This window comes from Lepisosteus platostomus, chromosome 2, assembly GCF_059453375.1.
Source record: "Lepisosteus platostomus isolate fLepPlt1 chromosome 2, fLepPlt1.hap1, whole genome shotgun sequence".
In the NCBI taxonomy this organism is placed as follows: Eukaryota; Metazoa; Chordata; class Actinopteri; order Semionotiformes; family Lepisosteidae; genus Lepisosteus; species Lepisosteus platostomus.
The window spans coordinates 30,787,338-30,811,255 of NC_142612.1; the positions used below are offsets into that span (position 1 = coordinate 30,787,338).

At 38.7% G+C, this 23,918-nt stretch overlaps 1 protein-coding gene across 2 annotated transcripts; it reads left to right on the forward strand.

The window, feature by feature from the left end:
* Window positions 1–4,631: 4,631 nt before the first annotated feature.
* On the forward strand, window positions 4,632–23,891 carry asmtl (acetylserotonin O-methyltransferase like). 2 transcript variants are annotated; one of them, XM_088604867.1, is made up of 14 exons: window positions 4,632–4,771; window positions 9,252–9,373; window positions 9,492–9,623; window positions 9,909–9,956; window positions 10,282–10,346; window positions 11,294–11,358; window positions 11,921–12,029; window positions 13,807–14,251; window positions 16,759–16,933; window positions 17,667–17,851; window positions 19,730–19,862; window positions 20,764–20,907; window positions 22,701–22,823; window positions 23,528–23,891. In XM_088604867.1, the coding sequence occupies exons 2-14, from the start codon at window positions 9,281–9,283 to the stop codon at window positions 23,731–23,733; spliced, it is 1,923 nt and encodes a 640-aa protein (XP_088460993.1). In that variant the 5' UTR covers window positions 4,632–4,771; window positions 9,252–9,280; the 3' UTR covers window positions 23,734–23,891. The 2 variants fall into 2 exon arrangements, with proteins under 2 accessions (XP_088460993.1, XP_088461003.1); XM_088604877.1 differs by lacking the exons at window positions 16,759–16,933; window positions 17,667–17,851.
* Window positions 23,892–23,918: the final 27 nt, after the last annotated feature.

A 23,918-nucleotide genomic window follows, 5' to 3' on the forward strand; every position in this document is an offset into this window, starting at 1 on the left:
TTTTATTGTTTTAGAAAATCGAAGACTAGGTAGGTATGCTGTCTATGGATTGGCCAAATCCGTGGACAAAGGCTTTTTCTTGCACACAAAAAATCACAGCTCATAAATCAATGTGGGCCTTGTAAGCACAATTCTGCAAACAGAGACATCCTGTAGTGTGGCTTGACATTTCAGAAAAGTGGTTAAACCCAAAGACAAGTGAGGCTAGTGGGAAATTCTCCCACGGGTATCTACACATCAGATATACCCAGTCTGGGTAACAAAACTGCAACCCAGCAAATGAAAACCATAAAAGCTTCTCATAGCAGGTAACGAAACATTCCTTTTGAAAAAGCTTGTGCTTCAGTCTTACCCAGCCTAGGCGGAGGGAAACCTCAGGGTGATATTTCAACGCCTTATCCTCTTCATGTTTAGTTTTGGTACTCATAAGTTGTGTTCAGTGTTTGGCATCTACTTAGAGAGACACATACTTTGCTAAACATTTTTTATGGCACAATTCAAATATTACAGATGCCAATTAATAAATCACAATCACTCATGTAGATTTTGATATGAGCTCTGTTTAATCTCACAAGTCAAGCGTAAAACAGTAAGGCAGCTCTTCCTTGACAGAAAAGGGAGTTTACATGTATGAACCTATAAGTCACACCGGTTTGAACAGAAATTTAATACTTTTTCTATTGTAGGGACAGCGTATATTAAATGTTAACCTACAGTAACAATACGTAATTTATGTTGACAGTACCTTTTGTAATTCTAAATCATTTTTAAATCTAGCAGAAATACATAAAAAGAGATTGGATTCTTTTCAGAATCTCTCTACAGTATATATGAGAAATACCTTAAACATTCATAAAACACATTCACATATCATGTGAAGAATCTGATGAATACATCACTTCTACTTGTGTATTTTAAAATCAATACACAGAGTCAAGTAAAGGTTATTTGAATTCTAACAAAATGTTGTTGGACTTTGGTAAATGTCTGTTCATGCAGGCAAATGTCAACAAGTGACTCATGAGGCCAAGTTCATTATTCCACATTAATATTATTAAACAAATATTTTTATTTTTAAAAAACATTGACACTGAATTATTCATCTTTTCAAATCAATGCTGAAGGCCACCCTGTGGCATAGGTGCCACTCAACACTTATGCCACAGGCTGGCCTTCAGCATTTCTTTGAATAGTTAAATAATTCAGTACAAATGGTCAGTAAATATGATCACGTACCAGTAGAATAGGAACAAGCTCAGGCAGAAGGAACCCTTGTCCCCAATAGTTACTGAGGGTGGCCCAGTAAATCCTTGGGCCCACTAATATTTGAAAAAATGTTGAGCGAAAAAAAACATTAATAGAATGTGAAATGGTTAAAGGAGAGGTGCTTTGAGGACGCCCGAAAGAATCAATAATCTTCTAGTTACCAGATACGAAACTGTGTTTTCCAGTCAACACTAACAATAGCCAGGCTCTGCCTTCCCCATGCACTGCATGAAGACCTGTTTGCTTAATGGAGTAGCTGTTTGAGCCACTGTACCATGGCTAAATTCCATGCTGGGCTTGTGATGTCTGTCCTCCTTAATTCAGAAGGTGAAGCTGTTTCCAACTGCTTCCTCTGATGTGCAGTGTAGCGGGACAGATGTGGGACAGTGGCTGTCCTGTGTCGCCAAGGTGGATGAAGCAATGCTGTAGTGGATAAAGTGGATGAACACTTTGGGAATTATTATTGTTTTAATTATTAACAGGTGAGAACTACAGCTCTGTGAGAGGGCAGTAAGTTTACACTACATCCTCAGCAGGCTGTGAGGAATTAGTTGCTGTCCTTAGTCACCTCACCAATTGATATAAGACAACAGGTCAGATGAAATTTTAAGAGGAAGCTGAAGCTTTCTGGGTTGGTCATCATCTGCTATCTGAATATGTAATGGGAACTGATTGAAAGGATAGAAGGAACTTTCAAGGGACTGTGAACTTTGTGTTTAAAGTTTTAAAAACAGAGACTTTGTTTTAGAGCCGGTACAGTAAGTAGCTTAGCTACACTATCTGGTTACTGACAGAGAGGGACTGAAGACCTCTAGAAGCTCAAAGAGGTCAAACTCAACACTTGTCTGAGTGTTAGCTTAGTTCCCTTGCACTTCGAATTAAAAAGTACTTTTCTTTCTTTTGGCCGCTACGTGTGTCTGTTTTACCTTGACCTATCAATGATCCAGTTTATGCTGCTCCAGGGCGTCACATGCTTATTACTTGGCTATTTCTTGATGCTTTGCAAAGGGTTATGGGAGTCTGTCACAAGCTACTACCCAGCCAATCAATTGCACAACAATACAGCGTGCAGCAGTAATTGCTGGCAATTAAATGTATTTTATGCGAGCTCACTGGGGGGCAAATAAAAATCCCCAAATTAAAAGTTACATAATAATAGCACCAAAAAATTGTGTTAAATAAAATTAAACTCAATATAAATAGGACTGCTATATGTATGGGGTGTATGCAATACATTATGTCCAAATAGTGCAATATGTCAAATACAATGAAAACTGTATGTCCATGTAACCTGACCATTTAACAATGACCGTAAGGGTGATATGCCGAAGGTGACTACAGCTTGGCTGTTTAGCAGTCTTATTGCCTGAAGGTAGAAGCTGTTCCATAATCTGTTGGTCTTTGAATTAATACTTTGATACCGTTTACCGGATAGTAGGAGAGAAAACAGTTTATGACTTGGATGACTGGGGTCCTTGAGAATAGACCAGCTGGTCTGCACATGCCTTCAAAACATGGCCAGGGATAGCATCAGGGCCAAGAGTTTTGTGTGAATTAATCTTTTTTTTAAATTTTACACACATCCACTCTGGATATGATCAGTGGGTGTTCTCCCTGGATGACTGGAATCCTCCTGTCTGGATCTGCATTACTGACCTCAAACCGAGCATACCTGTAGAATGAATTTAGCTCATCAGAAAGAAAGGCAGACTGTTGTGTGATATAGCTGAGTTGCCCTTTGTAGTCTGTAATGGTGCATATTCCACAGTTCACGGCTCCGTCAACCACACTCGGCAATCATCCCCACCAGGCATCTTCCCCTGGAACAGAACTTGCCGCATCACCTGCAAATACATAACTAAAACACGCTCATTCAGGGCCCTTCAGGTCAATTCCGGATCACCACGACGACATCCTGTATCTCCAGCAACCTCATTTACTGTGTCTTGCAAACAATGCCCAGCTATCTACGTTGGGGAAACCAGAAGGAGACTAGGAGAGCACTTCAGAGAACATGTTCGGACTGTGAAGATAAAAGACTTCTTTAAGCCCATAGGTTCTCATTTCACCTCAGACAGCCATGATCACACTAATCTCTCTGTCTCTGTTCTCAAAGAAGGTATTCTCAACTCCCACAGCAGAAAGACAACAGAAACAAAACCCATCCAGAAACTTGGTTCACACCATCCCCCTTCTCTCAATGATCGATTTATGTTCGTGTAATCTTCTCTATTCTCATGCAGGTTTTGACTTCACAACTTTCTCCACCCCTCTCTACTTTGCATTTCCTGAGTGGCCTCTCTGCCTCTCCCCTCTCCCTCCCCCTGCACTTTTCCAGCTTTTGTTCTCCTGTGCTATTTAATCTTTGCCGTCTACCCTGTCTTTCTCACACCTGAAGAAGGCTCCACAGCCGAAATGTTGTTTCCTTTATTTTCTTTTCAGCATGGAATAAACCAGTTAGTTACTTGTTCCTTTGAAGTAAACAGTCTGTGACAACATTGACAGATTGAAGCCTTCTCTGTCCAGAAAAGAATAAAGATCATGGACATCCATGCAGGATTTACATCATTACATCATCTGTATATCAACTGCTCCAGTGGTGCCGTATAAATGGCCGACCCCAAGCTTCTCTCCCTGTCTGTGTGTCTCATAGAGGGCAAGTTGAGGTGTGTGAAAAAACAAATTCCTAATAAGAGAAATTGTATATGGCCAATAAAGTCATCTTATTGTTTTGTTCCTGTGCAAGCAGTCAATTAAACAATTAACTTGATTCGGTACGCATGATTTATTTTAACACAAATGTATCGGGAGAGTAAAGAAAAGCTCGTGTTGATACAACTTTGTTTCACAATGTGACAAAATTTTCAATGACACAAAACAAGATTAATTATTTTTTCACACATCAATTTGTGTCCGTTCGCCTGTATTTATCAGTGTAAAACTGTCCTTTCTGTCTCATCGATTCTCAGAATTTGGGCAGGATTGAACCTTTTACCTCGGGGGTTTCGCAGAATTTTAAATTCAAAATACATTTTACCGTGCCGCCACTAAGCAATACTGCAACTATGTACCACAACTTCTCTTACTTTAAAACTTGAAATTGAAAGTAAAATTACAACGTTCATTAAGCATAAAACGAGTTAGGCGTAGTACTGTCTCTTCACGATAAAATGTTAATCTTATAAATAAACTTAATGAATCTTATAGTTTTAGATGCGTCTCCTATATTGGTTTAATGAAACCAGTGTAGGTGGATTACTAACAGCAGTGAGTTCTGCAGATTTCAGTCTTTTTTATTTTCTTATAGCCACTGTATAAAGAAACATTAACAGGCACAGCCACGTGTCCCCAGAACAACTCAGGAACACTTCATGACCCTTCTTCCACCCTTTTTCTTCCTGTCAGCAAAGTTCACGTCCGCACAAGTATGCTCCTCCTCCTCCTGATCGGATGGAGCTGCTGCAGTAAGCATAAGGAAAGTTGAATGGCTGGGAACTTTTAACAGGTATCGTTTTCTTTTGAAGTGTACAGTATTGTACTATTAGGAAGCTATAGTGTGCAAACACCAGTTCCTGTAAGAATGCTGCGGTGGACTGATTGCCATCCCGCGCTACGTTTGAGGTTGCATATGCAGTGTGACAGCAGGCGATTGCACAGTGTTGCAAATTACGATGCAGCTAGTGTGTCCTTACGTTTGCAAGCTAGGTTACAAAACAGTCATCCCTTGTCTTTTTTACTTTTTATTGTTTCTCGTCAGTCTCTTGCACAATAGCCATTTACCGTAATTATGGGTGAGGTTGAAAAGAACATATACAGTTTTATTGGCGCATTTTGCAATATATTCTGTTGCGAGATCGTATCCTCAAGTTTTACATATATGCCAGTGTTACTAATAATACTATATAGTAATGACTCATGCATTCACCCAGGAGAGTTTTGTAAATAAAGACAAATGAAGTAACCGGTACGAGTGCGCTTCAGAGCTTTCGTTCACTTCTCTTTTACCCCCTGAAGCAGAGTTTCCCAAATACGGACCTCATGCTGAGCAATCTAGCACATCCAGCTGGTGAACTTTTAATTGTAAACGTAACTTTTGTACAGGCTCTTTAGATGTGGATGTTATTAAGGAAACCTAAAAAAACCCACCAGTTTCCTGTTGCGAGGACAAAAGAAATAGAGGCACCCCTGCTGTAGTTAGAAGCATGTACTGTAATAGTTGTAATGCTGTAAAAGTTGCTGCCAGATGGTGGTTAAACCTCATCTTTCATCTCGCAGAACAGTGCCAGTTATGGTTCCTTAGAGCACTAATCTGGTTAAAACCAGAAGATTACCTTTCCAGGATAAGGGTTGGAGACCCCTTAATGCAGAGTCTCAAACTCAGTTCATGGAGGACCTGTCTTCTGCTTTTTGTTCTAACCTGAGCAGTCAAATAAACATTAAACCTAATTGCTTAGTTAAAGATTTAAAGGTATTTTGTAGTTGAGCTCAAAGCATTCATTTAAAGTACCTTGAAACACCTCATAATCTTAGAAGTATTACAGTTCTGCAGTTAATTAAACAATTAAACAATTGGCAACTGAAGCTTAGCAGAAGTGAGCCAGACCAGTACCCGGATGGGAAAAACTAAGGTTACTGCTGGAAGAGGTGTTAGTGGGGCCAGCAGGGGGCGTTCACCCTGCAGTCTGTGTGGGTCCTAATGCCCCAGTATAGTGATGGGTGCTGTCCTTCGAATGAGATGTCAAACCGAGGTCCTGACTGTCTGTGGTCATTAAAAATCCCAGGGCATCCTGGCCAAATTTTCCATTGGCCTTTCCCAGTCATGGCCTCCTAATAATCCCCATCTATGTATTTGCTTCATCGCTCTGTTCTCCTCCCCAATGATAGCTGATGTGCAGTGAGTGTTCTGGCGCACTATGGCTGTCGTCGCATCATCTAGGTGGGGCTGCACATTGGTGGTGGTGGAGGGGAGTCCCCATTACCTGTAAAGCACTTTGAGTGGAGTATCCAGAACAGTGCTATATACGTGTAAGGAACTATTAATTATTATTAAACCAACTATACAGTACAAGGATGCATTTACAGTGCAGCAAATGATATCTCAGATGGGGAAAAAAATCCAGAAGACAATAGACCCTCCAGTACCCGAGTCTGATACTTCTGGCTTAAAAGCACCCATAATTAAATATCTGTACTCAGCCACCTTCTCTGAGGTTAAGAGAAAATGTAACTTTAAATCTGTCTTACATAATTCAACCATTATATAATCAAATATTGCTTTCAATGTGATGAACCACTGCACAGCTGTATGTGAGGTATTTTTGCAACCAGACAGTAGATTCTCACTAAAAGAATATTAATGGAAGGGAAAACTCAGACTGGACTACTCTTCATTTGTGCATTAAACCCTTTTTGCCTTCCCAGAGATCTGTTACCTAATATGTTCAGAATTGCTGGTAACCTTCTGCATTATGTAAACTTTTTTTGTTTGTGCAATGTTGCTGTGAAACATTCACATACTGTATTTATTCATGCAAAGTGCACAATGTAATCTAGCCCAATAGGAGATCCAAAATTATAGCTACAGAAAATAAAGTTTGTGTTTGTCTAATAAAAACATATGAAAAGAGGATATGGTGACTTAATTTGCTAATTAAATCATTTAGGCAATTCAGATCAGAGTTGTAATGAAAAGCACTGGACTATGTGGCCCTCAATTACTGAAGCTCTTTTCTTACATTTAAATTTTTTAAATTTGCTTAGGCATTTAAGCGCATAGGTGATACTTTTCCTTTATAGCTGTTCTTACAAGTGTCGCAGTATGAACTTAATTTCATTTACACTTCATTTCTAGCCTTTTGTAATAGTGAGAAGTAGATAACACTGGCTTGATCACATCCAGTAAAATGAATACTAATATTCAATATTTTTTCAGTATTATATGTGTTATCAATATTTAATTTAATGTGATTGCCATAAAGTATTGTTCTTTGAAATTGCTAGCAGCATAACTGCACATTAACTACATTAAATTAATATACTCTTAGATATCTCACAAAAATACCACCAATTAGCTTTCATTTAGTATTAGAGAGGCTGTAAATATGTTGAATAATGTTAATGTTGGGCATGTTGTAATATGTTACTCTTTTCTAAGAGAGAGCGGATATATTGTAATTACAGAATACATTTTTTTTCAAATGTAAGCAATGATTTTCAGAAACTTGCCATAACAGATTATGTGCTGCTTAGCCTGATATTAAGGCTCCTTCTTTGACCATTTATTCTAACACCTTTCAAATAAAAGAAAAAAATAATTTGGTTTGGGTTTAATCAATTAAATACAAAAGGTCAGTTTAAGATGGAAATGAACCAACAAGACCTCAATTACTTAATGCCCAGCAGAGACCCTATTTAAACCATGTAATTGTGGTCATTTTTTTATCTCTAGCACTTCCAGCTTTCTAAGTGTGCTGTACTTGTAAAGTTGATGTGAAACATCAAATATAGACATACAAACATTATGTCAGAAGAACAAAAATACTCCTTTGGTCTTTCAGTTTTTTTAGCTATACTAGCCAATATTTAAAGAACTATAAATCGACATAAAATTAGTTTAGAACTATTTTAATGTGTTTTAATTATTTAATTATCTTGGCTGTTTGGGTGGAAGCTGTTTTTGCAGTTTCTAAAGAGGTCTGCCTTTTATAGCATTTTATGAAATGAGATCTTTTCTTTTCTCTGGAACAAGTAATAGGTTTATTCCATGCTGAAAAGAATGGAATAAACCTATTACTTGTTCCTTTGCAGCCTACGCATGCTGACACAGCTCCCCACCTTTTCTTTTCTCTGTTGTTTTTCAAACACAGCTGGATAGTAGATGTTATCAACGTTGTTTGAATAGACAACATTTATGTTAGTGACAGGAACACAAATTCCCTTTTGTTTTGGAAGGGTAATAGTTTTAAATACATATACCCGTCCATTTTCGAACTATTTCACGCAATATAGGGTCGTGGGGGAGCTGGAGCCTGTCCCAGCAAGCAATGGGAACAAATCAGGATACACATTGAACAGGACTGTTACTGCGAGGCAGTAATGCTAACCACTGTGCTTGCCCTGTTTAAGACGAAAAGGTTGTAGTTGTAAAACTATTTAATAATCCAGAATAATAATGCACAATATTAATGATTTACATGGACTGTGGAGAGATTTGTATTTGTGTTGTGAAAATTAGGTTAGATTAAAAAAAACAGGAGCATGACATACATAAGAGAAGTATTTCCTTACTGGTGTTTTTTAAAAGAGCACCATAAAAGAATGCAAAGTTGTCAATCTAGAGAGACAGAATTGTTCCACTTAGAATTTTGATGCATGAGCATATTTTGCTTATTAATTGTAGCTTTATTCATTAATTTGAATAATAATACAGTACTATTTATAAAGTGGTTTTCAAGAAACTCAAAACACTGGCCTTTTTATTGCAACTAAATACATAATTTCTTGCTAAAATCAATCATTCGGTCTTTTTTTAAAGCAGGAACTACGTATAGTGTAATGTTACAACTGTAATGCATTTGTATCAAAACAGATTTCACTTTAGCTGGTGTTTGAAATGACCTTTGTAGTATGTAACTGATTAAAGTCTTTAAATTATGAAAGTACTGGATGATGATAATAATAAGCCTTTTGATGTTTTTAAATAAAGGTTAGCGAGTTCTGTTTTCACAGTGCCACCTTCAGGTGTACGGGTAAAAAAAAACATAACATCTTCTCAAGTTTTTAAGTTTTACTTAAAACTAAATCACAGACTTAAATGTCCATACATACATTTAATTTGTTTGACAGATAAGTGAAAATAAAACGTGTTTACATCAAATGTCTTCACCGCTGTAGTATTTTCCCCGCATGAATCTGATTTCCATTTCTATTTTGTTTTCCAATAAGTCGTGCATTGGATTTTTTTTTTGTGTGTGTGATTTCCACAGATCTGAAAGGACGTTGGGGGAGCTACAACATGGTGCTGAACCCAGTAATATCTAAGTTAGGAGGCAAGCTGGTTGTACTGGCAAGCGCTTCTCCGAGACGCCGTGAGATCCTGACCAACGTGGTGAGGCGTTCTTCTCCATTTCACTGACTTTCTGTGCCGGGCTCGGGTGAACTCCCTGTGTTTCTTGGTTTGTCTCAAGGTCAGAATCTGTGAGACCCTCCTTTTTTTAATATTCCAGGGATTGCGGTTTGAGGTGGTCCCTTCGTGGTTTAAGGAAACCCTGGACAAGTCGTTGTTCAAAGCTCCTTATGAATATGCTGTGGAGACGGCAAAGCAGAAAGCGCTGGAGGTGGCGAGACGAATGCAGTTTGTGAGTGAATCTGTTTTTTGGACTCTGTTGTGGAAGTTGGAACAGACTCACAATCCAGTCACTGCACTGTACACTAATGTCCATCTAACACACAGCATAGAAAACGTGAAACTGGCGTCGATCAAATTTGAATTGTTTTAGGGTAAAAAGAAATGCGAATCTTTTGGCTTTCTTTTTATGGTCATTGAAGTTCAAAGGTAAGAGTTTTTGTTTTTTAAGAAATGTTATCACCTTATTTTGATGTCTGTTTATTGGCTATTTTTCTTGTTTTTTTATTCAATTCAGAAACACCTAAAAACTCCAGATATTGTGATTGGTGCAGATACAGTTGTGGTAAGGCATTTTGAGTGTTTTAATTTTATGATTTTATGCACCGCTGAGATTTATTAGACAGATTTTCTGGAAACCCTTTTTTTATTTATTAAGCCTTGTGTTTTTTTCTCCATGCTAGATAGTTTTTTTTAAATTCCTGAGGAATAGATGTTTGCGACAGATGAGTTTCCTTACTATTTTGAAATGATAATATTACAGCTATTTAGAGCTGACCACTGTAATACATGAGAAAAATCTATTTATTTGCCTAGTTGGTCTTTTAAGTGGAATTTTTCCCAGAAATGCCATTGACTGTTACACCTTTCTCTTGGCATTGCTGTCCCAGACAGTTGACGGCTGCATCCTGGAGAAGCCAGTGGATAAGCAAGATGCCTACAGGATGCTTTCCAGGTTTGCATCAATTCATTACTTTGGCAGCTCGGTTTAAAGTAAGCAGCAGGAAAATGCTGTTACCCGTCTGAGGAAGAATAAGTACAGAGCTTTACTCGTGCCAGTTATTAAGACCTCCAGACATATTGGTTCCATGATACCCAATACTATATGAAGTCTGTTTCTCAACGTCAGGTATGCACAGCATCTGTATTGATGTAGAGAAATAAAAATCTATCTGAATGAAAAACAAGCACAGTTGTCCCCAGAAACATCCACTGTGCCCTCAGCGTTGACCTGAAGAGTGCTTGGTCTTTCACAAATAGCTCTGAAAGCTCACAGGTGCCAAGTGGGTCACAGAGAGGCAGTCTAAGGTTACCCGGGCTGACTGCCCTGTTCTGGCAGTGTTGAGCCTGTTGTATGCAGCTGCTTGGGTAATCAGTTTGAACAGTGCCTGAGCCTAGACAAGAACGAGCAATATCTTGGCTGCGAGGGGCTGCTGAGACAGATGAAGCCAGTCTCGAGCTCTTAGGACAGGCTTGGGCAGTTCTCATTTTCAGGAACAGCAGGATTGTCTCTGGTTTACATTCCACCTCAGATCACAGTAGCTTTATTGACCTAATCATTTTGATAAGAAGCGGAATTATGCCTTGTTTTAAGTTTTAATCAGTTGATTTTTTTGTGCTTGTGAAACCTAGAGGACTGGAGTTGACCATCTCTCTCCTCGGATATTTATGTCATTATTTGAATTATTCAGGGAGACTTACAATAGATTCCTGGGAGGACATTTTATAGGAACAATACAAGGGTAAAACTACAGTGCCCCACCTGGGATATGAACCGAACTTTCAGTTCCAAAACCCTGGCTTTTATAAATTTTTTAATGCAGGGATTTGAAATGTACGTAATGGGAGAGCAGAAGGATTAGTATATGATTGTTCTGTGTTCACTTTTTTTGTCATTTCTAGGCTAAGCGGTAAAGAGCACAGCGTGTATACAGGAGTTGTAATAATTCACTGCAACAGTGAGTCAGGTACGTAGAGAACAGTGTGACAGTTTGTGGGAGAAATAAAGGCATTCAATGCATCACTTTTCTAGGCACTGCAAAAATATTTAAAGGTTAGAAATTTAACTAGATTAAGAGGATCAGTTCTTAGGGGAAAAAAGGGAGACGTCAATAAAATATGTGCATGGTTTAGCTCAAGACCTCAGGAAAAAAATATCCCATATTCCTGAACAAATTGTTTTTTGGGTGCTTTGAATTGTTTTTTTTAAGTTTACCTGTTTAAGATATTTGCTTGAATAGATTTTTTTAAACAGGAATAGATTTATTTCAATGCAATCATGGTTGCGTTGATTGCTCTTGATTCGCAATAACAGCAGCTACTTTTCAGTTGTTGGATTATCAACAATTATACAGTACCAGTAGAAGTACAGGATGGGGAGAAGCACTACTGCTTTTGGCATTTAATTTATCATATAAACTGTGTAGATTTGTATATAGATCTTGTGTGTGCTATCCTACAGTCTGGACAGAGTGTTTCAGAACATCATACTGTATGGCATCTAATAATTCCTGTCTGTTTCTTCTTTAGGTGAAGAAGTGGAATACGATATTGTTGATTTTTATGAAGAAACTAAAGTTAGGTTTGCAGAGCTATCAGAAGAGATGCTATGGGAGTACATTCACAGTGGTGAGCCAATGTGCGTGCAGCCCAACAGATTCTCGCTCTACGTGGAAGTGTGAATTGATGGAACTTAATTTTGTGGTTGCATGTTATTTGCTGTCTGTGTGGAGTTTGCATGTTTTCCACGGGTTTGCATGGGTTTTTTCTGGATCTTCCAGTTTTATCCCACCTTTTAAAGCCATACTGTGCTTGGTAACTTTGATGTCTCTAAAATTGTGTCTTAAATTATGCATATGTGCAGATTTTGATGGACTGGCACCATATGGGGGGTATAGACCCAACTAGGCCCTTCTGTGCACTGGGGCTTTCTGAACATCTCACTTGGCATGATCCTTACCAAGATTAAATGTTATGGGCAGATGTTATTTAAGTGGCCTTTATACTTGAATTCAAGTCCAAATTGCAACCAAACAAGCAAGACGTGATTGTCTTTTATCTGTTTGCCCCAAGAGATAAATACATAAATAAATCTTTATCTGGTGTTACACTCCTGGTTTAAAACAGTTTGGGGATTATTCTGTGTGAAGTTTGTGATTGAAATAATAATAATATGACCCATGATTTAAGTGTAAAAAAACTCAAAAGGGCTTAAGAACAATTATGTTGTACTTATCATATGACAAGTGATACAGTACTTTTGATATGAGCACTGTGAGCCTGAGTCAAACACAAGATCAGATGTAGCAAAGGCAACCCCATCTTACCAGCATTGTGTGTAGTTGGATATATGCTTTAATGCTTCTTTATCTTCTGACAAAAAACTATTTGGGTAAAGAAATTAAGACATATTAGAGAAAAATCTTAATGTAAACTTCACAATACTGTATGTCACCTGTTAGCAGCTTGAAGATGTTTTGTCTAACAGAACTGAGGTCATATTTTAACTTCAGTCTATAATGCATACTTTTCAAGCAAACATTTTACAGGCTTTGAAAAGCACTTTTTTAGACTTTGGTACTGTACATCTGCCCTGTGATTGTGTTTGCTTTGTGAAGTTGCCTAACTGATCCTGGAAAATCATCCAAGATAGAGTGTGTTATTTGTATTTAAACCTATAAGATTCTAAAGGTCAATTACATATTACATTTACAAATGAAAAACACAGACTTTAAACATAGTTAACCATTTTAGTTATGGTCTGTAAAACAGTTTGAGAACATTACACTTTGCTTTTAGATGGATGGACATTGCACTGGACTTGGACTTGTCAGTATTTCTTATTGTGCATTATGAAAAGCTGTTGGACACCACGCACTTATAAAAGGGAACATTTCACTATGTGCTAAACTTTGCTGAGTAATACAGTGCACAAGGAATTTACCCAGATTTTGGCAGACAACCTTTGAATTCAATATGAATGATGAATTACAAAACACTAACAATTTGCTCATTTGTCCCATTCCTTTTGTATAGAACTCTCCAATGAATGCATTCTCTATACATGCAAACTTAAAATGTGCACAAAGAGACAATTACCAACCAAAATTATAGAAGCCATGATGCAGTCTGTGTAGGTGTAGGATGACAAGTAGGTCTAAAATGAGTAGTCTTGTGTACTATCAGTCAGAAAAAGCTGACACCAGTGGCATTTTGACATGTAGCAATTAACACATAGCCTCAGTGTGCAGTGTGGTGAAACACGATAAAGCAACTCCTGAGATGACAATATTTTTCATTTTGCATTACACTTCCAAACCACAGTGTTTCTTCGCAGTGGTTGTAAACACAACAATTGTTAATTGTACTAAGACAATGATTGTTCTTTTTTTTTTCTTGAACTGGTTGTCTTAAAGGGACAAAGCAGGAGGCTATGGGATCCAAGCTCTAGGTGGGATGCTGGTGGAATATGTCCACGGGGACTTTCTGAATGTCGTCGGGTTCCCTCTGAATCATTTCTGCAAGACGCTGGGAGAGATCTACAACCCCCCTTCCAAAAACGAAGTCAAACGTGTCAAGTATGACTCCATCCCCAGTGTGGAAACATTCGAAAGCCCGGGCGACCTTGAGAAAGGACTTCTGGCATGCGAGGGGGAAAGAGAAGCTGAAGAACCTGACCAGAAGGAAGCCGGTCCTGCAGATTCAATCAAGGATGGCGGCAAAAGTGAAAATGAGTCACGATCTTCTGCTTCACCACAGTGGGGATCAGTAGCCCCTACAGGGGCTCAGGGTCAGACTGGCTGGAAGCCTGTGTTCCCTCACAGGATCGCAAATCTGTTGGATGGATTCAAAGCCTCAAAGGTATCCTTTTTATTATATAAAACATTGTGACGCACCATGTCACAATAGGGCCATGGGTGGTGTATCAGGATCTTTCAAAAAGCTGGTCCAAGGAAAACAGACACAACCACAGTGTAAGGTACAAACCAGTGCTGCCTTATTTACAGTGAGAGGGAAAGAAAACAAAAATTTACAAAAGCCTAGCTCCTCTTCGCACTACTGCTAACTGACTTCCTCAAAGTCAAGTCCCTCGCTAACATAACTGGGCTGCTAAGCAGTTTAAAAACAGCCATCAGTCTAAAAACTATTAGGTTTCTCTCCAAAACTCTTTTTCTTCAGAGTTTCTCAGCAACTCGCAGGCTCTCAGTAAGTTTTATTCTGTCGGAGTTAGCACCACATACAGTAGGATCTAGACTCCTGGTCTTTTCCGTTAGGGGTAATTGAAACGGATCCAGTAATGGACTGCTGGAAAACCGATACCGGATATTGCGCTTACAAAGTCTCATCAGACAAATTTACTGATCTCTCCTAAGTAGAAATCTACATCATACATGCAATTAACACTATAAATGAAAGGATAGTAAAGAAGAAATGAAAGGATGGTAAACATAGCCAGTTTGTCCTAAAATGAAATTGCTGAAACTAAAGAGCTTTGAAATGGGAATACTAACAAATGAAACAACAATTTACCTTTGGTCAGCTGCTCTTCCTTCACCATGGCTTCTGGTCTTCATGGCAGAGTCGGGATATGCTCCCTCGAACCCATGTTTGCCTTTAAAAGACCTCCTCCCAACTTGTGACTTGTAAGAGAATGACATGCACTCTAAACACCTACAGTACTGTACAGTTTTCACACTATTTATCACAGTCAAACACTTTACAATGTAACCTGAAGGAACAGACACAAGCTTACAAAACATGGAACAGGAAAGAAACTTTGGTATGTGGTCCTTCTACAATACATTTTTTCAGTAAATGAAAGAATGTCTTGACATAAGAGTATGGGTAACTTCCAAAATAAACAAACACTTGAGTAAATGAGAGATACCAAGTATATTAAAAGCTGGTGTAGTTCCTAAGTAAATTAGCAATTAACATCGCTTCATGCTTATGGTCTTATATAAAAATGCTGGGCAGGCAGTTGCCCATTATTTTGGCCATCATGGCTAGAAGAGGAGATCTCAGTGTCTTTGAAAGAGGAATGATTCTTAGGGCATGTTTGGCAGGAGCTTCAGCGACAAAGACTGCTCAACTTGTTGATGTTTTGTGAGGAAAAGTGGCTAAGGTGATGTTGGCTTGGAAGTCTGTGTGTAAGACGTCATCAATTAGGGGCAACTATAGACAAACACGCATGCTCTTCAACTGTGGAGAGTGTGTACTAGTTTGAGATGCAGGGCAAAACAGTTGTGTGCCTTTCAGTCAGAAGACAACAAATGACAATCTAAGAAGCTAAGGTGTGAGCAGGCAATTTCATCACGTAAAGTCTGTCGAGAACTTCAGAGAGGGATACAATGGTCGGGGTTGCAATGCATAAACCCCTTATTACACCTAAAAATACAGTTTTGACAGTCAGGGGGTGCAAAGAACACAAGCAGTGGTCTGCTGAGCAGCGCAAAAAAGTCATAAGGTCAGATGAGTCATCCTTTGCCCTGTTCTCAACAAGTGGACGAGTACATCTGTGACGCACAACAAAGAAGCCTACAGGCTCAAGTGCTTGTTTCCCACGGTGATTGGTTATGGCGGGTTTTTTATGCAGTGGGGTGCATTTTCCTGTGTCTGTTTAGATTCACTCAACCCCTTAATGGGCAAAATAAAAGCAAAACCATTCTGAGTGATCACACGCATCTTATGGTGAAGCGTTTCTATCCTGATGGGCATGAAATCTTCCAGGATGACATTGCCCCCATCCACAGAGCATGGGTGGTCACTGAATTGTTCGATGAGCGGAAGAGTGGTGTCTCCTCCCTCCTCTAGATTTCCAGACACTAGAATCTACGCTGAGGCACATTCAAGCTGTTCTTCAAGCCCGTGGTGGCCCAATGCCCTGTTAAGACGCTTGATGTTGGCTTTTCCTTTATTTTAGCAGTTACCTCTGTCTTGGTGCTGCATGTTATCCTTGGGTGCAACAAAGGATGTAGAAATGTATTCCACATTCATGTGCAATGATGGTGAAGATTGCTTTGTGTTTGCACTGTGCTTAGTTTAACATTTCAGAGCTCTGTTTTTATAATCTATGAATGAACAATATTACTAAGTACAGTCAATAAAATAGCTAGATCTACAATAGCTTGCAATTCTACTTCTTCAAGAGTAGTTTTATCAATGGTTGCATTAAAGTAATTGTATTTACACTCCACAATCAAATTATAAAATACAAGAATAATTGGATTGTGGAGATGTAATACAAATGTACTTTTTTAGGTGTATTAAGCATAATCATGTGGACTTACTTTTGGAACTTTCTCAGAACTTTGTAATATGTATTTGTTCCATTGTGAGTGAATTTTTACCTTTCACTTGTACTGTAGGTCTTATTTGCAGCATCCAAGCTGAAAGTGTTTGACTTGCTATCCCATCCAGAAGGCTTGAGAGTTGCAGAGGTTGCTGAGAAAATTCCAGCCTCTGTTGTTGGCACAGAGCGCTTGCTTGATGCCGCTGTTTCACTGGGCTTGCTGGAAAAATCTCGACAGGGAGATTCCGTAGGTATGACATGTAGCAATATCATGGGCAATACTCCAGTTCCTGCAGCTGGGAGCAACAAAACCATCTGTTTGCACTTATGAGTTAATATATTTATTGCTCTGACTTTGTTTTTGGAAAGTACCTTTAAAATTTGATTTTTGTTTTTAACCTTTATTTACATATGTGCTCAGTCTGTTTTTATGCATGTGGGGCATTAAAGGTTTTATTCTGAACCTCAAAATATTGCCCTTGCTTACATCTCAACTTTGTTTTCCTATCCCATCTTTCTTTTACAAAATACTGTACTTCTCCTCCTGATGGCTTTATAAATAAGTAGCTTTCCAGATAGGCAATTCAGATCAAACAGCAGTGCTGCTTAAAGATAGCAGTATCACTTCCAAACTCTCTTCTGTTTCAGCATGCAGTGCTTGACTGTCATTGTGGCAATGATGCTAAATGTACCTCAATCTCAAGGCATTGCTTAATCTAGAGCTTTGAACAGCCATTTCATAATGATGTGTTCCTTGAGTGTGCACCACTCATTACCTGGCCAGGTATGAATGGCATTCCAGTACAATTTAATGCACCATCCAGTACAGTCAACGTCCAACTTCTGAGAGGGAATAGCGGTATTTAGCCACTCAAAATTGAGCAGTAGCAAGTCTGTGATGTCTGTAGAACCCTATACATGCCACGCACATCACTTACAAGAAGATAGGAAATACTTACTTTTGTTGTTAAAATTGTTTTCCAGTATTTAAAAATACAGAAGAAGCAAGCCGGTACCTTGTGTCCACCAGTGAGTATTCTCTACATGGGTATATCATGCACTGTAACGATCATGTCTGGCCTTTGTTTGGACACCTGGAACATGCTATCCGGGAAGGAACCAGTCAAAATGAGCGAGCCTTTGGGAAGAAATCTGACCGTATCTTCGAGGTGAGAGGCTACCTTCTGAGCAATGGGGGAGAGTTTTGGCCTTAATCAGTTAACACAAAAATTATAAAAGAACTGCACTGAACTGCACAATAAAGAATGGTAATGTTATGAATTCCAAAATTACGTTTTGTTCCATTGGAGAACAGTGTTGGAGACATTGTCCAAGTTATTTCATCCGCATGGGAGCGAAACACACAGAGGTGTATTTTGTTGTATGTTTCTCAAAGTAATTAAATTAGAACAGGCCTTAAATATTTTTTTGTTATCTTTCACACTCCCTTGCTCTTATCAGGTCAGCCTTGTTCCAAAATCACGCACATCTTCTTCTTCCCTGTTTGCCAATGATAACGTCTTTTAACATAGTTGGGTACTTAGTTTTGTAGCATGTATTCCTATATAACAGTATAGTATACATAGTAGCACTTGTGTCCATTCCAGTTAATTCTAGCATTCTTTCATTCCAGTTCAAACCAGTTCTGAATGCCCCATCTCATAAAATACTCCAGCTTCAGCAGAAAAAGTGTGACCAAAGTTTACAGAGACTCTCAAGAACAGCAAGATGATGAAGCAGAAAAAGTCTATAACTGTTTCATGTGCTACACTTGATATCTAGCTGATATTAAATAAGGGGAACTACAGTGCTATTTTTATGTTTTTGGGTTAGAAAGAATCTGAATTGATGAGTATGTTTCAAATTCCAATGGAAGTCAAATGACACTAATGCATAACATCTCCAATTTAGATAAGATATGATCACTTTATTGGCCATATACAATTTCTTGTATTAGGAATTTGTCTTTTTTCGATTTACATCAGAAAATAGACTAAAGTCCCAGGTACAATATGTGCAGCGCCATGTACTGCGATTCAGAACAAGGCAGTACTGCTTTCGGTGATGTGAAAAGGCCCGTTTACGTTGTAGACGAGCAGGATTGTGAATACATCTCTTAAAATTGGAATAGAAATATTGCTCTCAATTTAGAGACGGTTTTGCAGACAAATAATATTTACTTATATTTACTAACTCCGCTCATAGATCACAGAACATTTGTGCGAACTCTCATTCAGTGGTTTGCGACAAAATGGGGACCATACAGTACTTTCACAAAGTTCCTGATTTTGTGTTTAATGCGGAATTTGTAAACATTTTGCGACACCATCAATTAATTTATTTTGTTCCCGAGATTTCATAACCGGTCTGAGAAAGTGGGACAGCAGTTCCCCTTTAACCCTTAATAATAATAATAATAATTGCTTACACTTATATAGCGCTTTTCTGGATACTCCACTCAAAGCGCTTTACAGGTAATGGGGACTCCCTTCCACCACCACCAATGTGCAGCATCCACCTGGATGATGCGACGGCAGCCATAGTGCGCCAGAACGCTCACCACACATCAGCGATCAGTGGGGAGGAGAGCAGAGTAATGAAACCAATTTATAGAGGGGGATTGTTAGAAGGCCATGATTGATAAAGCCCGATGGGGAAATTTGGCCAGGATGCCGGGGTACACCCCTACTCTTTTCGAGAAACACCCTGGGATTTTTAATGACCACAGAGAGTCAGGACCTCGGTTTTACATCTCATCCAATTGACGGCACCTGTTTATAGTATAGTGTCCCCGTCACTACACTGGGGCATTAGGACCCACATGAGCCGCAGGGTGAATGCCCCCTGCTGGCCCCACTAACACCTCTTCCAGCAGCAACCTTAGTTTTTCCCAGGAGGTCTTCCATCCAGGTACTGACCAGGCTCACACCTGCTTAGCTTCAGTGGGTTGCCAGTTGCCAGTTGCAGGGTGATATGGCTGCTGGCATATCACCTTAGAGAAGTTTGATGCTAGAAAATCCCTTTCCTCATGTTAATATTTTTTTCAGGACACCTATTACGACACTAAGGAGAAGACTTTGCGCTTCATGAATGCCATGCACAGCATTGCCAAGGTTACAGCAGGAGATGTAGCAACAGCTTTTGACCTCTCTCGCTTTAAAACAGCCTTTGACTTGGGAGGTAAAAGTTATTTAAGAGAATCATATGGAAGAAACTTAAAAGACAATATACTCTTAATGCTTCATATTTTGTGATTATTTAACAAAATTCCCGTTTAGCAAGGTATACATTTATTGCATATAGAGAATACGATAGGTTTTTTAGCATTATTAACCATATCTATTTTACATGCCATAGATGCAGTAGGATCTCCGTTCTTCTGAAATGAATACAGTTGTGATTTTTACTTTAATGACTGGCTAAAAATAAATAGTCAAAAACAGATGTAAATTGGTCATCAAGTCAGTTGGTAGTCAGCAGGTTTGAATTATCTGTCAAACAGGCTCTAGAATTATTATAAAAACCTGTAAACGTTGCTTAAAGAACACATTTGGCAAAACTGAGATGCTAAGTAAAAATCCAAACAACTAAATTAATAAGTTTGCAGATGTTTTGTGTTTTTAACATATGTAATCAGTCCCAGGGAAGTTTAAAGAGATGTTAAAATTTTTTGACATTACGTTTTTAGCTAAATTGCTATACAAACTCACTTTTATTGGGCTTCACTTTGAGGCTGTATTTGTATTGTGATGTTTAAGTCTTCTCTAAATGTGTCTTGAACAATTCCACAAATAATATTGATTACTGTAGTTAGTCTGGTTTTGCTATGGTTACTGTATGTCACTTTATATCCCTCACTATTAGGAGTTGTTCCGAATAGGATGTAGGTGTGGATAAAATAAAAGTAGAGATTTTTTTTAAAACAAATTCCCACATGATAACATAAATACATATTTTCAATATTTTCTTTCATGGAGTAATTTGTAGGGGTTCTTTAAATCACATACATAAATATACCAAATAATTAATAATTATATAATAATATATGTATACACATACAAAAATCTGTGTTTTTTTACAGGGTGCACAGGAGCCATGGCCTATGAGTTTGCAAAATTAAATCCTGGTTTAAGTGTCACAGTCTTTGATTTACCAGCCGTGATTGAAATGAGCAACCACTTCCATCCCCACAATCAAGACACAAACCAAGTTCAATTTGTAGCCGGTACGTATTTTCTTGGTCAATTGTATAGAACCTTTAATCCGTCTTTCTTTCTTTTAGAACCTCTGACATGGCATATAAATTATGAATATAAAAAGAAGATAACTTATTAATTATTTTATTATGATTAATATTAATAACTTATTAATATTTGGGAGAGGCACCTTGGGCAGAAACTACAGACATGAGTCTTCTTGTGTACATCTCCACCAGCTTTGCAGTAAAAATCCCACATTTTGTGAGGCACAGAGCAAATTGTTGTCAAATGCCCAGTTTCTCCCATCTCAGCCTTTGAAGACTGATTCCTTTAGAGATGTGATAGGCCTTTTGGTGACCTCCCTGACTCTTGCCCTTCTTGCCTGGATACGTGGTATTTGAGGATGCCCTGTTCTACACAGTTCTGCAGTTGTCTTTCTCCACATCTTCTCCATTTCATGTCTGTTTCTTCTTCGCTCCTGGTTTTTACAACCAACCTTTCGAAAGTGCCACATTTGCATCCTCTCTCCTGCTTCCTTTTTATTTTCTCGCACCCACTGTAGAATTTTCTGAATCTGTCCCTGTCTCTGCTTGTGCTCACCAGTTTTACACCAGCTCACTTTTTTTCCAAGCTAGTTTAGTAAGGCCGCAATCACTTTTAGCTTGCAGCCGATGGCCTATGACTTAGTGTGGGACTAACTTATTGTGTTCTGAATAAAGCATCTGCTCTCCCACTAACTTTAGATTTCATTTTGAGTTAAAATAAGTTTTGTGTGTCACTTTATTAAAATATTTCATATTTAACGGCCCTGCTCCCAGAGATAGGTGTATTTAACCTGAAACTCATGTGAAACAGCTTAATTGCACGAGGGTGGACTCCATTCGACTAATTATGTGACGTCTAAAGACAATTGGTTTCACCAGAGCCTATATAGGTGTGTCATAGTACTTATGCAGTCGGCCATTTACTGTTTTGTATTAATAATACATTAAGGAGGATCTGTAGAACTTTGTGTTCTACAGTTTTTTTGCTTCATGACATTATAGAGTGTTTTGTCTTGTTCAGTGGCAAAAAATACCAATTAAATACATTATGATTGTAAGACAATAAGAAAAAGTCCAAGGGGTTTGAATGCTTTTGATAGCCACTGCAGCTCAGAGTTGCTGACATAACAAATCTCCTTTCAAAACAGCAGCTAAAGGGTAGATGTTCCCAAGCTATGTGGTCTATATGTTCCACACTGTGTTCCACACAGGAGGGAACACTGATCGCAAGATTCCCTGCGGCATGTACAGTAATTGTACCAAGCTGTAAACGAAAACCAAGACTCAGTAGGTGTAACAGTGCCAGGAATGCCATGCAGACCTTTGAAAAGATTTCTCAGAGACGTTTGCAGAATAAAATAATATGAACATTTAAGCACTTCTTTAGCTTTGTTATTTCATTCAGGATCATCTGTATGACATGACCCCAGAATTTTCACACCTATGAGTTTCACCTGGTGGGATTTCACAGCTGTAACCTGAATAGCTGGAATCTCACTTACCTGATGCACACAATGCATTCACACCATGCGGTCCATTCAGAGAAACCATTCATGTCACAAGGTTAAGACTTAAGGACATTTTGTTGAAATTACTGCTCAGTAGCACAGTTTATCTCAACTCTAGCTTTGAAATATTAGTATTGGAAGTATGTGGCTGTAGTCCTTACCACACCCTTAGAAGGTTTGGAGTTTCCGGCATGTTGTTTTAGAGCTTTACCTTCTAATCTGGTTTCTTTTGATGCATAGTTGATTTTGATGTTAATGTCATAACAGGTGATTTTTTCAAAGATGATCTCCCAAAGGCAGACCTGTACATCCTTGCCAGAATTCTGCATGACTTGCCAGAGGAAAAAATACACATCTTGTTGAGCAAGCTGTCAAAAATGTGTACGCCAGGTAAGGAAAGAAAAATTAAAATTATATGTGCTTTCCATCTTAACCCTAATTTCTTAAGACTGTATACATTAACCACAAGAGAATGTGTAAAATAACTTTTAGGAGTCATGTTTAGTGGGTGATTTTTATAGTACTGAATGTTTCCTGGGCAACATGGTGGAGCAGTGGTTATCATTGCTTCCTCGCAGTGCTGGAGTTCAAGTTTGTCTGTTCTCCCTGTGTTTGTGTGGGTTTCCTCTTGGTGCTCGAGTTTCCTCCCAGAACCCAAAGGCCTACTGGTACTTTAATTGGCTTCTGGGAAAATTGACCCTGGTGTCAGTTTGCATGTCTGTGTCTGTATGCGCCCTGCGATGGACTGGCATCCTGTCCAGGGTGTATCCTGCTTTGTGTCCTTTGACTGCTGGGATAGGCTCCAGCTCCCCCACAACCCTATTTAGATAAAGTGGTTAGATAATGGATAGATTTTACTAAAATGTCAATATTTTATTGGAGAGTGCTCTTGGCCTCAACCAGGACTGTGAGCTCAAGTTTACTTGCTTTGACTCTAAAAAGAAAGCTGGACTTTTACTTTGCTTTTTTCATACTTAACGCTCTTGCAAGATTTGTTCGATGCTTTGTAAAAATGCAGAGAATAAGTAAAAAAGTCACATCTCGTTTTTTTCAAAAAAGAAAACCTGCCACATCCATTTGTTTGAAATGTTTAGGCTGTGGGCTGCTGGTAGCTGAAATCTTCCTGGATGAAGAAAGGAAAGTCCCCTGCAGAGCTCTTCTGCAGGCTCTTGGCATGTGTGAGGGCAGCCAGAGAAGTGCACCCGACTACAGCCAGTTACTGAAGACGTATGGGTTCACTGAAGTGCACGTCAAACACACAGGAAACTTTCTCGATGCAATCCTCTGTGTAAAGCAGTAACCCACTGCGACCATTTCAGATGGCTCCGAGTGGAATATCTTTAGAATGTGGAAGACCTTTTATCTACTTTCTTGAAAAGCAATGTTTACCTCTCTTCATGAACACGATGTTGTTACCATACTTTCATAAATCTGGAATAAAATAATATTAACATTTAAGCACTTCTAGTGATCTGTTATTTTACA

Bases quoted from the DNA above. Each gene is read 5' to 3' on its own strand.
- asmtl (XM_088604867.1), top strand. From the start codon at position 9,281: ATGGTGCTGAACCCAGTAATATCTAAGTTAGGAGGCAAGCTGGTTGTA. The intron at 19,863-20,763 runs GTAAAAGTTATT...GTTTTTTTACAG, and splicing joins AACAGCCTTTGACTTGGGAG to GGTGCACAGGAGCCATGGCC. The intron at 20,908-22,700 runs GTACGTATTTTC...ATGTCATAACAG, and splicing joins CCAAGTTCAATTTGTAGCCG to GTGATTTTTTCAAAGATGAT.